At 36.3% G+C, this 16,183-nt stretch overlaps 1 protein-coding gene across 1 annotated transcript; it reads right to left on the bottom strand.

The window, feature by feature from the left end:
• Positions 1-512: 512 nt before the first annotated feature.
• LOC139731209 (uncharacterized) lies at positions 513-3,383 on the bottom strand. The gene is made up of 3 exons (XM_071642092.1): positions 3,254-3,383; positions 1,852-2,011; positions 513-867 (listed from the first exon to the last, which is right to left on the bottom strand). The coding sequence occupies exons 1-3, from the start codon at positions 3,381-3,383 to the stop codon at positions 513-515; spliced, it is 645 nt and encodes a 214-aa protein (XP_071498193.1).
• Positions 3,384-16,183: the final 12,800 nt, after the last annotated feature.

The following is a 16,183-nucleotide window of genomic DNA, read 5'->3' as shown; positions in this document are numbered from 1 at the left end:
AGTTCTTCAAATACAGAAATTAGTAGTTAAAGGATTCAAGTCCAATTTTGATGATTTTGAGATATGGAGAGGAACTTATCCTTTATTCATGATATGGAACATCGAAAGAAATTAATGAGAGATACGGTTAAAAATTTTCTCTAAATGCAGCAAGTCATTTCTGTTTCTCAACTCGAAATCGCAGAGAATAGGACTTAAACTCTTTTACCATCCAAAATCAAATGACAGGAAATGAGATTGACAAAATAGCAATAACAGCACTATTTCTTTTTCAAAAGTTCACAAATGTAGTAATGAGAATTCAGAACTGTAGTAAAAACTCATAAATGTAGTAAAATTTTGTTCAGAAATAAAGTAATTGACCAAAAAGGAAAGTTCGCAAATGCAGGAAAATTTTGTTCACAAATGTAGTATTACTAGTTTACTACTACATACACGGTTGTATGTGTGAACTCTCCTTACTACACTCGTGAAAAATACTACATCTGTAGGGCAATTTAGATCAAATGCATTTACAGTGTAGAAAGGTGATCAATTTCAGCCTTATGAACCATTTGATAGATGTCGAATTTGAGTCGAGACTGGATGATGGGAGGGAGTTTGCCGATCGTTGCCGCAATTTCTTGGAAGAATGGGTCCACTGAAGTTGACGGGAAACTTGTACTTCTCTGTCTGAAGTAATCAAGCATTGCACATTCCAGTTCTTGTCTCTTTGGCTTTTTTGGTGTTTCCTTTGGAGGGGATGGTGATGCTGGCTTCTCTGTCATGTCGACATCTGAAGTGGAGTCATTGCCATGTAGCGACTCATCTTCACCGTCCTTGTCTGCTTCGTCCTCTCTGTTGCTAGATGACAAATTGGTGCTTGTCCTGTGTTAAAAATGAATCCCCATTAATTATCTTCAAATTGTAACAATGTACAGATTACAGATTCTTTTCTTTTTATCAATCATGCTCTCCTCGTTCACTTGGTCCTCTTTTCTACTGTGTATGTGAGCACAAATTATACATGTACAATCAATATGCCGAAATAAACACTTCATTAGGTACAGATGCGGGGGGAAAAAAAAAAACCCATGTCAATACATATAGACCGGCGGCTATTGAAACCATTGTTAATTTTTGTGAAAATGCGTGAAACATGAGCACTTTCGGCATAAACAGATTTTTTATTGTATTCAATGATAATTATCAGCATAATATCAATGATTATTGTTGTTATTATATTTGTTAATAAATTAGGAACAATGCTATTACTTATTTGTATGATTAATCGTATAAGTTTTAACGTATTTGTTTGAACTTACGTGTATGATGAATCGTATACGTTTTGATGTCATTATATGAAATGATAACTGCCTGTATTTATGGATTCTATTATAAAGATGAAACATAATTTTACAGAGTGATAAAAAACTGAGTCTGAATTGCAAGGACACGAGTGACTGAATAGAATGTTTTTTTTTTTTTTTTGTATATAGTATTTGGTAGAATAAACACAGTCACTCAGAGTTTAATCTTTAAGAGTATTCCGTCTTTGTTTTCTACCGTCTAACCCAGCCATTTGTACAATAAGTTTCCTGTCGCTCAATTAAGAATCATTTCCCCGCTGGAAGAACCGTTTTTTTTTTTTAAATTAGAAGTTCAAAACTTTTCATATAAATGGCCATAGAATATTTAATAAACACATTCACTGAAACTCATAATTTTGGTGGAAATTAAATTTGTAGTGTTTTCATATCCAATATTATAAACACTCGTTCAACAAGTTATTCATGTCAGTTTGGTCGCACTCTTTCCGAGCCACTCTTTATGTATTACCCTGAAAAGTAAATGGTTATAACATATACTCACTCTCGAACATGTATGTGCGGCAAGAGGAAGCTCATGACTGCAGCATACTTGTATGTCTTCGTGGTGCTGGCTGCATCCCCACTTCTCTTGTCCTTTTTCTTTCTCTCATTCCTCTGGAAGGCATCTCGAAGATGTGTCCACTTTTTTTTTGCAGCTTCACCTGTCATGAAAATTTAAGTAAACATATGCATTTAGATATCTGTATGATACACTATTTTGAACACATGTGATTGGTGGGCAGCTTCAAAACGCAATGTGTGTTCCTTGGCTTGTCACATTGCCCTTTAGGGTGGATGTAAAAAGAGACACTGTTTAAAAATTTAAATAATTTTAAGACATACTGATATTCATTTCAATTTGTTTGATCTACTAGTATTTAGATTAATAAAGATTTGTATATACCTTCTAAGGAAATAAAAATTGAAGCAAAGCAAACAAGAATATGTTAATGATATATGTTAATGACATTGAATAATTCTTGTTCATATATGCTCATAATTTTTCGAAGAGTCCTTCTATTAAATTACATCACAATTGGGCTTTCATATGTATTGCCATTTACAACTTGTCTTACTCATCTAGCTGTCTAGGGTATATAGGTACTTATATGCAACATATCTTGACTGTAATGCATATGGATCTGGATTCTGGAGCACATGAATTATATAAATTATGTAATCAAACTTCATAATCACACAATGTAATGTAGTTAAAATTTAACTGCCCACTATTCATTACATGGACTAAGTCATATGAGACGTCTCTACTGTCATGAATAAACAACCAACCAGATATCACGTGTCCTGTCATGCTATTGTGTCGAATCCAGTATACATTAAGCCAATATTAATGTTAATTTATACATGTAGTACTTCTAAATACGGGTCATTACAAGAAATTAGGAATCATTTGTGATATTTTGCCATCCATATTATTTTTCATGTAAAATCCACATTTTTTTTTTTTTTTGGGGGGGGGGGGGGCTCTGAGTATAAAGACTCAAGCAGTGGAGTTTATTATCTTTGTGTTATGACTGTGTTTTTGTTTATTTACTGTATTCTTTTGAAAAAAAAAAAGGTTGCAGAAATAAATTGAATTGAATTGACATTGAACTGAATTATTATTGAAAGGTGATGAAGAGCATTATATTGTATCCTGATGGTTATGTATATTAGTGGTGGATCCATTATTATGACAAAAAAGGGGGTTGAATCTTCAATTTTCCTGTAATAAAAAAACAAAAACAAACATAGATGTGATGACTAAAAAATAAGGGAATCAGCCCGAAAAAAAGGAGGGGGCACGGCCAATTTGCCCCTCGATCCTCCACTGTACATGTAGATCACTTAAAAATTTCACTTGACTATTTGCATCTCTATAAAGAAAAGGAAAGATTACTAACCACTGATCCCAAGTTTGTCGCCAATCTGGTTCCATACGTCCAATTTCTTCACACTTTCCTTGAACGAAGGCAACGACTTGTCGTATAGACAGGGGTTCTTCTCCACCTCGCAGATCAGTTCCTCCTCCATTTGGGTCCTTCAATTAAAAACAAAATTATTGAGCAAAAAAAAGTTATTGTCGCAAATCTCAACATAAATAATTTATGGTAAGAACTCTAAATTGATTTTTTTTTTCTTAATTCTGAATAATGCGTTATACACACGAACAACAACAAAAAATAAAATGCCTGGTCTGAGTTCTCGCTTAAACTGTTAGATCTATGAGCAACAAAATATGACTACCTTGAAAACTAATGTGAAATGATTAGCATACCCAACTGGGCGTACTCCTCAGTCCTGTTTTGATGGACATGAAAAGATGCCGTTTTACACTCATAAAAAACAACAAAAAACAAACTGTACAGAAAATAACCAAACAATTAAACAAATAATCATAGGAAAGAGAAGAGCTTTGTTATATAAAATTCTAAAATGTTCCATCTTGCCCAGCTTGCTCGGATACATCTACAGATTTTTTATATTTTCTTTTGTAGCTTGTCATTTAAAACACCAAACAGCAAGTAAATTCGTAAAGATTTGCACAAGAGTTTTAGTCCGTTAGGATGCATTGTACATTGATGACACAGCTCCCGTCTTTTGATCTTTTTTTGTTTTCTTTTTGTTTTGTTTTTTGGGGGATTTTTAGATTAAATAGGGTCTAACATTTAAGAAATTGGAGCTCACATTTGTCCAATCACCATTCCCTTTCTGTGTGTGTGGCGTGGCGGTGGTGGTGCTGTGTGTGTGTGTGTGCGTGTGTATGTGTGAATGTGTTTGATTCTTTCACAGAAATACATTTTTCAGCTCATTCCCAATGTTTTGTAGACTTAAAAAGGAAAGAAGAAGGTCAACTTTCCTACTCAAATACCCTGGTAATGAAAAAAAAAAAATCTGCATTTATTTGTAAATGAACTTAGACCTTACTCTTACAGGGACCAGAGTGTGTGGTTTATCTGAACTTCATATCAAATAAATAAAATGAAATAAAAAGTCAACTGCCTCCTCAATCGCCCACTCGCGTTTGAAAGGATATTCCATGATTTTTTCACAGACCTATACAGAAATTTTCAGTTCGCTCCCATATCTAGACTTAAAGAGTAAAGGATGTACACTCATGTTTCCTCCGCAGAAATGCAAAAATGTTCGGCTCACTCACTACGCTCGTTCTCATTTATTTGTAAGCAGCGAAATCAAACTCCACTTTCACAGGCCCCCTAGTGTGTACCGGTAATCTATTTTTGTACTTCATGCAATACTAACCCTGGGGCGCTCCCACTTTAGAGGGAGCTTCGTGTTCGGGCCAGTCGCACTTAATTCAATATAAAAGTCTAGATCAATATTTATGCGTCATACATTACATTTAAGTAGAGTTTGCTTATTATGAGAAGTGCCCTTTTGATAAATAGTTAAAAAGTGCCCTTTTCCTGCTAACCCCCCCCCCCCCTTCAAAAACATTCCGCCACCCCTGATCTAGACTATGTAAAGAAAGTATTTACCCTTAAATACTAATTAACTGAAATCCATAAACAGATAGGCTTAAGCTTTATTACATTGTATTGTAGATCTACTCTTAGACTTTACTCTTGAATCGCTAGCTACCCGGGCTTGCTTAAAAAGTTAAAGCATTACATAATCCTACTCCTAACAAAGTTACTCCTAGACCGTTAGTTAGGCATAGATTAGCCTAAGGCCTTAGTAAGGGCAAGGCCTTAAAGCAACTAAAAAACAAAACTAGGCCAAGCCTCAGACTCAGCAGGCTTAGCCTTAATGTACTAGTTAGCCTTACTTTATTTAGGCTGGCCTAAAACTTTTTAAGGTTTAAGCCCTAACTTTAGTTAGTAGAAAAAGTAATAACGTACCTAATCCTACTCAGTCATAGATTTTTCTACTCCTAAGTCATAGGCTCCTGTAGACCTAAACAGTCTAACTTTGTACCGGTACTTGTCACTTCTGGGCAGAGGTGAATTTAGACTAATTAGGGGGACATTTAGCCTGTTACTTGAGTGTTACTGTCAGTGTTACGAGTGTCTCTGTCAGTGTTACTCCCCCACCCTCCCTCCCCCCCCCCCCCAAAAAAAAAAATAAAAGTATTCTTTTTCTTAACTTAACAGTAGTCTACACTTTCCAGATGTTGTGGACGTGGAGTCCCGGATCGCACATCCACAATGTAAATACTTGTTTCCGTGGTATCGTCCTTCAGTATCCGTTATTGTAGTTGAGTTGGCACTGGTTATAATCTGTAGTTATCACTTCACACATACTGTATACAACAAAATCCCGAGCACCAACTAATGGCGCTGGGAAACGTGCCCGCCCCGATACGGGATGGGCTCCCGTAAGGGGTCTATGGGGGAAAGCTATAGCGGGTGTATGGAATGCCCCGCTATTCCCCACAGGGGTGCTCCTGTTGTTAATCTACACAGATCCTATTCATTACCGGAGAGTGTGGATTTCATTTCAATTCAAATCTAACTTGGAATTGATTAAAATTGGGTCTAACAATAACAAGTTAGGTCTAGTCCCTAGGCCTAACTGTTAGTGTTACTCTTAGGACCTAGAACTTACATTTTTACAAGTTAGGTTCTAGTATTACATCTAACATTTGTTAGAGTTCTAGTTCTCTACTTTCATTTACAAACTTTTAACGTTACTCTTTAGATCTAGCATTAACGGTTAGATCTTAATTAGTTAGAGTCGAGATCTAGACTCGCTTTGTTAGATAGACTAGCTTAGACTCTCGGAAGTCTAACAGTAACTAACAGATCTTGATCTAACACTTGTTAGATCTAGACCTCTACATATGTTAAGTACGCTAACAAAAGTTAGATCTAACGTTAGAGTCTCGAGACCCTCCAGGATCTATGTTAGTTTAGTATAGACTCTTAGTCTTAGCGTAGACCTCATACTAGAGTCCTACATTTGTAGTTACAGATTTTAGACTCTCGCAGTCAAGTCTTAAACTAAAAAAGTGTGTGTTAAAATAATTTAACAATTGATTTGGATTCAGACTTAACGTTAAGTATTACAACGTTACAAGTAAAAGTTAGATAGAAATGCATTTATGATTTGCACAAAAACATCATTTCAAATTGCTAGAGCCCTAAGTTTTCTAACAGTTAGAATCAGATTTAGTGTTATAAACGCGTAGGCCTAAAGGTTAACTGTAACTGTTACAGAGTCCTACTAGCGTTAGATCTAACGTTAAAGGACAAGTTCACCTTCATAAACATAAGGATTGAGAGAATGTAGCAATATTAGTAGAACACATCATTGAAAGTTTGAGGAAAATCAGACAATCCGTTCAAAAGTTATGCATTTTTGAAGTTTTTGTGCAGTACCCGCTGGATGAGAAGACTACTGCAGTGTATGAATAACTTAGATGTCACATGCGTACAACAATATAAGGAAAATATAAAGAGAATTTCACAAAATTCCATCTTTTGAAAAAAGTACACATTCCCCTGACTCGTTACCGATAAATGTTATGGGTAATATTATTCCCCCTGCCTTTAGAAAGAGGCAAGTCAATTGCTCTTTTATTATGCGAAAAAAGTGAAAATATGTTGAATTTTCTTTTATATTTTCTTTATACTGTTGTACGCATATGACTCACAAGCTGTAGTAGTCTCCTCATCCAGCGGTTCCAACACAAAAATTCAAAAAATTCATAACTTTTGCATCGATTGTCCAATTTTCCTCAAACTTTCACTGATGTGTTCCACTAATATTGTTGCATTTTCTCAATTCTTATGTTTATGAAGGTGAACTTGTCCTTTAAAATAAATGGCTTGATTCATCACATTTCATTTCAAAACAACGTCACTAGATCTAGAAGGCTCTAGATCTAACGCTACAAATACAATGACATGTTACCAAAATCATGCACCGCTGCGGCGTTGGTTTAGATCATAACTAACTAACTAACGTTGGTTTAGATCATAACTTAGTTCTAACTTGTTTGAATGTTAAAGTACATGTACTAGTACCGGTACTAACACGCTACACACTAGGTTGATCATGATGTGTCTTAATAGCCAGACCAGACACTGTTTACTAGATAGAATCTACACTGACTACGCTGTCGATACGTATACGTACAGCGACTGGGCTGTGTAGGTTATACATAACGTTAGATGTCTCCATAAGACTCTTTTTTTTTTTTAAACAAAGGTTTATTTTCTTATTCTCTTCTTCACTTCAGTCTGTCCGAATTCGTGTAACTTCAATCTCATGAATTGGACTTGGAGTTGTTAGAGTAACTTAAAACACACATTCGTATTTTTTTTTAACTTAAAGTTAATGTTTTTTAGGTTACTGAGCTGACACTCCCGTTTTGATTGCCTTACCTTTGAATTGTAACGATCCTACTTCGAAAGTTCGAAGGCAGCTTGACTTGGAAGTTGAAGTTGAGGGTTAACTTCGTAAAAAGTTCGACAATTCTAACGTTAACGTTACAATACAAATGTTAGAATATCTCTGGTGGTAGTCTGGAGATCGAGACTGGATGGAGAGTCTGGTTTGGCTGGGGCCGCCGCACCGCCAGAATGTTTGATTTGACGGGCCGCGCCGTGGGTGACACACTGAATTAGGCTAGCTCACGTGATGTGCGCAATGTTCTTCGCGAGCTCCGGCCGGTCCTTCTGCATACTGTAATCGTTATCTGCACAACTTTAACACTATGCACTGACTCCAATGTGTTAACAACGCAGTTTCTTACATATGGGACTGAAAAGGTTAAGCGATTACAACTTTGGTATTTGTATGTAAAAGTCCATAGAGAGGCTTCGCCTGTTTCCCGCTTCCAGCGACACGAGCAAACTTAACAAGAGGATACTTGTTTGTGATTGGCTAAAACTTTACCCCCGCGAAGAGTGTCGTGTGTCGTGCTTGAAAAATCGCTCTGTGAGCGATTTGCTTAATCGACAAATTATGTCGTGTCCTCGTCGAATCAGGAAGGACGACACGACATGCTTAAAATGTGAACGGTCTCATTGGGTTTGCACTGGAGTAATTTGTTTTTGTCGTGTGTCGTGTCGTTGTGTCGTGTCGTGCTGTCGTGTCGAATGCAGTGTGAATGCACCTTTATTCTGAAACATTTTTATTATTGTTCACATTTTGTATATTTAACAACACTTAACATCGATTTTACCGATTGACATTTTTACAGTGGTTGTTTCTATCCCTAACTCACATTTTAGAACAATTTAAAAACACTAATGCTGGGTTTTTGTTTCATCTGCATATATTATGGTAAATTATGCCTTTCATAAAAAGCCACACACTGTATACCTGATCCTTGCATGCATATTAAAATGCTGATAGATACAATTCACATCGTGATGTCTGAGTTCGCTTGTTACAAGAACTTGTAACAGTGGGAATTTATGCGAAGAATTGTAATGAAGAAGCACAGCATGACACTGATATGATATTGGCATGATATTGAGGCACATTAATGCAGACAACTAGTCAGTCATCCACACATAAAACGGTCACGTTTGTATGACGTGTTTAATACAGTAAATATTAACAACATATCTATATTCGAAAATGCTATCATGTTTTACGATGCGATTTTTTTTTTTTTTTTGGTCTATCAGTTTATATGAATGAAAATTTGATACAGAGCTATAAAAATAATTTATGTTATGATGACCTAAAGTTTAATTAACCAGACAGCAAGTGTACACTCTTTCGGATTGATGTATAGAATACCATACATTTTATGTCTCATTGAGCAGTGAATTCTGTCTCCTATTCGTGTAAGCCCCCCCCCCCCCCTTCACAATGTCATGTGTATGCTTGAAAAACAATATTATCCTGAACACTATACAAAAAATTCATTTACATTTGTGTACATCACATTATAATGAAAAACAGAACAAACGATTTCATTTAAGAAATACCGAATAATGATAGATAATACCGAAAATACCTTCACATGTGACGGAACACACATCTTGAAGACGGTCTCCTCCACTATAATCGATTATAACCAATGTACCTCGAAATATATAATTGTTAACACACATGCCATTTCTTTTTGTATACCAGTACGGTTATACACGTTTAGTAAAGTTACGAGTAAGATTCGAAGTATCTGATTTTTTTTTTTCATTTTGATTGCAAGTCGAATATACGGTGACGTGCCCCATGCACATGACCTGGAAAAGTTAAGTTCATAATATATATATATATATTTTTTTTTTGAATTCGTGTTCTACAAGTTATTATAATGAACAACATGCATACTACATAATTATAACTCTAATCAGATAAATTTGATAATAAGGCTAATCAAAGATAATTGGAAAAGGTTGAGAGGAGGCCACTAAGTTTACTTTCCTGCGATGTTAATACCCATCTAAAACACAAATCTACCGAAAAAAAAAATTTCTATACCAACTTTTCCAGTCATACACAGTATATGGCATATGGTACCATGTACTGAACTATTGTACACTGTACATACATACTAAGCCAATTATCTAATTAGGTTGATTATCGTATTTAAGATACTTCTATCGTTCGAAAGTACATACCGGTGTTATAAAATGATTAAGTTTTGATCATAGGAAACCCTTAAAAAAACGCATTATACATGTGTTTTCGGGCTTTCTGCGCCAATTTAGTGAATATGCTAATGGGACTAAGACAAATGATTACTTAAGGTTGCCAAGGTACTCATCAAGCTCTGTTTACCTCATTACCCCCACTAGAATATGAATCTAGTAGAAAAAAAAACACCTCTTTTCTTTAAAAAAATCAGACCATATGCATGGAATATTGTATTACCATAACTTCACTATTGTACATAAGCAAATTAGCTCATTATGCTAATTATGACATTGATGACACTTACCTATTTGAAATTGAAAATTGGTGTCTTGAACGGATTACTCGTTTTAGAAAACCCTAACAAAGATGTATTTACCATGTTTAATTGCCTAATTATGCCAATAAAGCGTATGAAAAATTTGCCCAATGTTGCCAATGTGGAAACCAAGCTAAATCTACTTAAATACCCTTCTAGAACTCGACGCATCGAAAATACATTGAACTTAACAATTTTTCTGAGTCTGAAAAACGTCTGCTTGACTATGTGTATTTGTGTGTTTATTTTGATATTTCTACAGGTGGACAAATGAAATTTATGAAAGTGAAAGTGAAATACCGTACAGTGTCTTAATAAATCATTGTTTCCCCTGCCATAAAGTTTGGTTTTACTGATATTGATGCTGCCGGATATTTTGCGGGACAATAGTGGAAATATCCCTCCTCACTTCCCCACTATCAGCGAATAAGAAAACATATAGAAACCTGAGGGAAACTATATACAATAATTTTCTATTCCTGCAAGATAGTCAAAAGTCAAATCATGGAGTTGAAGCATAGACATGATAGACGTAGTCCATTATCTCGTTTTTTTTTCAGCTTATGTGAGAAGGTTACATTAATTTGTGAGCTATGCAGCAGTACACCTAGTAGTCTACGCAAGGTAGTAAATCCTCTGAAAAGTCTATACAGGAAGGGTCAGAATTTGGCGATAACGGGACAATGATTTGTTTCTGTCACCGTGATTACAAGGGGGGGGGGGATACTACCAAGTGATGAGATGATGTTGTGACATATCGGATATGCACACAAAGCCACTTGGGTGATGTCGAGAGATCGGTGTCCTGGTATTCAGCGTTTTGCCGCGTCATTGAAGATCACAGATGGCATCTTTCCCTGTGTGAAGAAAGAAAAATGTGACTCTTTGTCATATGGATTAATGAAATAAGCATGATGAATTATAGTTTCAAACAAGCCTCTCCTCATTTATTTTCACGTAAAAAGAACAGCGGCGTGGCGATGTAAAAGGCGCGCAAAGCACTTGATATGTCCGACCAATCAAACGTTTTGTCAGTGGAAACTATGTCGCTGTAACGTAAATCTTCTATTACGTTGTACGCTGTTTGTGTAATTTCATGGTGCTAATTGCAGAATGTAATATTGAAAGTAACGCTCTTACATTAGAGTTATATTTCCCCAACAATCGTGCTCCAACTATGAAACATGATAATAGATTGTTGCAGCGGTCTTAAGTCCTATATTTAGAGTCTGATTATGTCATCGGACGTGATATATAAAATTCACGATGACTGCGCGGATTTACCAATTCCAATGTAATGTTTGCATGTTTGCGGATGTAAGTAGCGAGTTGTGCCTAGCTTTGCCTTCTATGTGTTAGTATATATATATATATATATATATATATATATATATATATATATTGGTGTGAGGGTGTGTGTTTGTGTGTGTGTATGGGTGTGTTATTGTGTGTGGACATTAACAATGATTAATGAATTTTGCAGCATGTCCGAGCGTTTGATGACGGGAGGCATTTTAAAATCCTATGACTGCACAGATTTATCCACTTAAATCTAAAGGGAGAAGAGAGTTGTGCCTAGTGTTGCTTTCTGTGTGTTCGTGTGTGTCTGTGAGTTTACGATTCGATGATGACGATACGTCTTTTCAATGTTTGTGTTTCTTTCCAATAAATCGACCAATTCTCACCGACAAGGCAGCAGAGTGTTTTGATCCGGGATTCATCTGACGACCTCCCGCGAACGATGAGAAGCTGCGAGACAGTTCCTGGGGAGTCTGTTGTACTCTTGGCCTCTTGTTAGGTCCGTCCACCCTCCTCGAAGAGGGCGTCCTTGCCGAAGCCTCAGCCATTATCCACATAGACGTGCGGTATCTCTGTAGACGGGGATCGGGCACGGAGTCGTGCTGGTAATCGTAGCGTTCCGACCCGTCGATGCCCCTAGCGAAGAACAGCCCCGTATGCTCGTATTCCCGTGTACGCGGATTGTATGTGGAGTTCTATCATCGGAATTGGGATGCGTCAGAAGACACAGTTAACAATTTCATGGACAGCATGCGATTGACAAAAGAGATTCCAAAGAATTTGTGCTGAAACAAACAAAAACACGAACAAACACACAAATTAGCTAACAAAACAAACAAGCAAACAATAAAAAAAGAGAAAGTAACGAATCTTTGCCTATTAAAAAACAAACAAATAAAGACAGACAAAAGACAAAAAAAAAAAACCACCACCATCACCAACAACAACAATAAAAAAAAAGGGGAACTGTACCTCATTCCCGGCACGGTGGTAGTTATCTCTGTCATAGTCGAGCTGCGAGTTTAGATACCTCCTCATCATTCTTCTGTCGTAGTCTCTATGGGGAGGATCGGGGAAGTGTTTTGCATTCAGGCGACGCCTGGCAACAGCTACAGCCATTCCATACACACAGCAGGCAAACACGATGAGCACTGTAACGAAACTCGCGCCAATGGCTAATATCAAAATAGCCCAGGTCTCTGAAAACAACATAACCATCATTAATGATTATGTAGGCCCTGTATGCATTTGTATATTTGTTATTCTAAGCTGATTTGTATGTTTGGTTGTTTGGTTGTTTAGCATTGTAAAGCGCTTCGAAACGTGTTGTATTAAGCGCTAAATAAATATTTCATATTATTATTATTATTATTATTATTACTATCATTATCATTATTATTATTATGGAAGATACGTAATTATTAATTATGACATTATGACATTATACACATGTAACTTTTGTGCACATAATTTTTCGAGGAACAAAAGAATATCATTATTGGATCACAATTCGTAGAAATTCTTGTCGAACAAGACTTGCATTGCATTTCATGTCTTCAGTGCAGTGTAAACAATGTACGATCGATCTGTTAATCCCTGTATATTTTCGATCTGAAGAATGGGACGAAAATGGATTGGAAACTTCATACACAAAATCACTACATTTATTTATAGATGGATATGACGGCAAGACCGAAAAAATGAGATCTCTGGCGCTTTGTTGGTAACTGTTGGAGTTTAATTAATTCTTATATCACATTTCCTCAAACTTCATTACAAGGGTGAATCATATGATTTGTAGAATGATGAGGAAAATCTGATTATAATGACGTCTTGCAAAGAAGATGAGCTTACGTAATCCAGTCGGAGGGGAACTTGTTGTCGCAAAGATTTCTGTAGGTTAACGGGATAGATAGACAAAAGGCATGTTTAATCCTCTTTCATACCTTTCGAACTAGTCATTGTACACTTTTTTCCCATAGCAGCATGAAATAATGAGATGGTGGTTTGGGCGAACTATCAATACGAGCAAAAGCTGATTAAAGACATTATTTACCATTTGCAGATGAAACAAAAACCCAGCTTTACTGCTTCAAAAAATAATACTCCTTAAATGTGACTTAGGGATAGGAACAACTAATGTAAAAATCTATATCATTTTAATCAATGTTAAGTATTATTAAGAGTACAAAATGTGAACAATAGTTATAATGAAATTGTTTGTAGACTATTGTCGTCTATAGTTATGGTTAAGTGAGAAAAGTAGTGATATCTCCTCATATTCTAGGTTTTATTGCGAAATTTGTATGTGGTAGGATGTTTTGTGGTACATCTGACCAACACATATGCATTAAATGTGATAACTTGAATATTTTTTTTTTAAATCACTGCTCCCAATGGTAAAACAATACTTTTTTTTTACTTAGTTCTGTTTAGAACAAATCTGCCTGGGTCAATCCGTTCTCAGCATCATTTGCAGTGGCATAAACATGATCATGTATTTTTTTTTTTTCAAATCTGAAATGAATATGAGAATAAAGAGAAAAATAAAATGCCTTCTGCCCGCAATAATCTATACATCCACTCCAGTAGATTTGTGCATTATTGTATAAGTATCACATTGTCCAACGTTGTGCTAGAGATGAGTTTGGTTTCCTTCATTGTGACGTCATCACAAGTTTCGTGTAGTTACTGCAATTTTATTAACGTGTACACGTTTATGTGTGTATTTGAATGTGTGATTAAGCGCGTGTGTGCGTTTGAGTGTTATGTACGTGTTTGTCCTTGTGTGTGTGTACGTGTGTGTGTGTATGAGTTCATGCACATGCATGACGATGTTGGATGTTAAGGGATATAAAACATCGATATTTTCATTCAAATTATCTGTCATAACGTGTTGTGATATAACGTGATATTTATGTTCAATCAAATGAGTTCAATGTAATGACAGAAGGAGATACGTTATGAGTATGTATGTATTTGTTGTAACCGAAATCGTTCAGTTCTCAAGTATTTTGTGATTTGTATGCATGGACTTTATTTTCACAACGTTGAGGACTGGACTATAAAATTTCGTTGTATGAAAATACCACATTATGATTTCAATAAAATCTTAATAGATATCACGCGGGAAAAATATGAAGGTGCTGATGTGAATCCTTGCCCACCTTCTCGACACACTCGGCCAGGGAGAGACAATTCGAGGGGGTCCATGTAGCCGTCTCGACAGGTGCACGTGAAACCTCCCGCCTCGTTCGTGTCGGCGCAGTCCGCCTCTTCCGCGCAGTCATTTAGTGTAGCGTCAATGCACTCGTTTATAGCTGTAACAAAATGCACGAATACATAATCTAGTGCAATAGAAGATTCATTCTTCATTGATTCTTCTGCAAAGTAGGTAAGTGTAGTTAAGATAGCTAACCTTACACTTGTTTCGCCACAATTAAAAGGCGGAAAGGCATGCATTCCACACCCTGTTTATGATATGATCGCGGTAAAATGTTGTAACGCACATTGATAACTTCATTCAATATTCAAGCATGAAATCAATCAACATGGTGTATCTTAAATGTAAGATTAGATTTCCCTTATTCGACATACTTACTCACTACCCACGTTCATAGATTATAGGATGGACTATGATGTATACACATGAAGGCATATCACACAATGAGCGTGTGCATGGAAAGATATAAAAAGCAAAGAAATAACATACATTAATAGATATACATAGATATATTTAATATTTCCCGAGTTTACATGCCCAGTTGTTGACGTTCAAGTTGAAGATCATTTCTTTTTCTGTCTTAAAACAATTGAAAACATACTATACGCACAATGCGTGATTGAAGTTCATCAGGGGGGCATTTCATGAAGCGTTTTGGTCTTATATTTTTCTGACAAACTGTTACAAGCTACAGAAATCCTTGCATCTGATTGGCTGACAGCAAATTTGTCCGACAACTTTGTCGGACAAAATGTTTCATGAAATGCCCCCCAGAACTTTTCCACAGTGTCTGCTTTCTTTTCATCATAAGATAGGTTAGGAGAGTCCATTTGAAATGAGCTATACATCATTCTTAAAGTTTAAAGTCTGCTCTTTCAGAATCTGCTCTCAAAGATATTAAGTTTTGGTACCTCAAAAGTTTCCCTGAATTTCCTCTTCTTAGTTTGTGTTTCAGGTTAAGTACCTTTCATATAACTAACACTGTGAGACTTACTCGCCCCAAAGTGCTCTCATGTCTTAGTAATCATGCAATTAACTGCGACCAGCAGCCCCATACGCATAGCGTAATGGGGCTTCGCATTGTAGCATTCAGGATCATGACAAATTTAGTATCGCGGGTAAATATCAACTTAAAATCCAAAAATTTCTTCAATTTGAAGACTTACCAATTAAGTTGAAGTATTGAAAACAGGCTTCGGGCAAAGTTTGGTTCTGCCAATAGTCCCTTTCTGTTCTAATTGATGACTGAATGTGCCTCGGTCGAGAGGACCTTGGGAGAGCTACATACACTGAATACTACGGACAGCGCATGCGCACACATCACATGCGCACAAATTTCAAATCCATGAACGGATAAGATGTCTGTGTGCGCATCGGCTGGCCGTCAATTCAGTGTAGCTCTCCCACGGTCCTCTCGACCGAGTCACATTCAGT

This window comes from Diadema antillarum, unplaced genomic scaffold (assembly GCF_040938485.1).
Source record: "Diadema antillarum isolate AM-2024a unplaced genomic scaffold, OU_Dant_1.0 seq00000365_RagTag, whole genome shotgun sequence".
NCBI lineage: Eukaryota > Metazoa > Echinodermata > Echinoidea > Diadematoida > Diadematidae > Diadema > Diadema antillarum.
The sequence above is the reverse complement of the archived record's forward strand: the minus strand, read 5'-3'. Positions and strand labels throughout refer to the sequence as shown.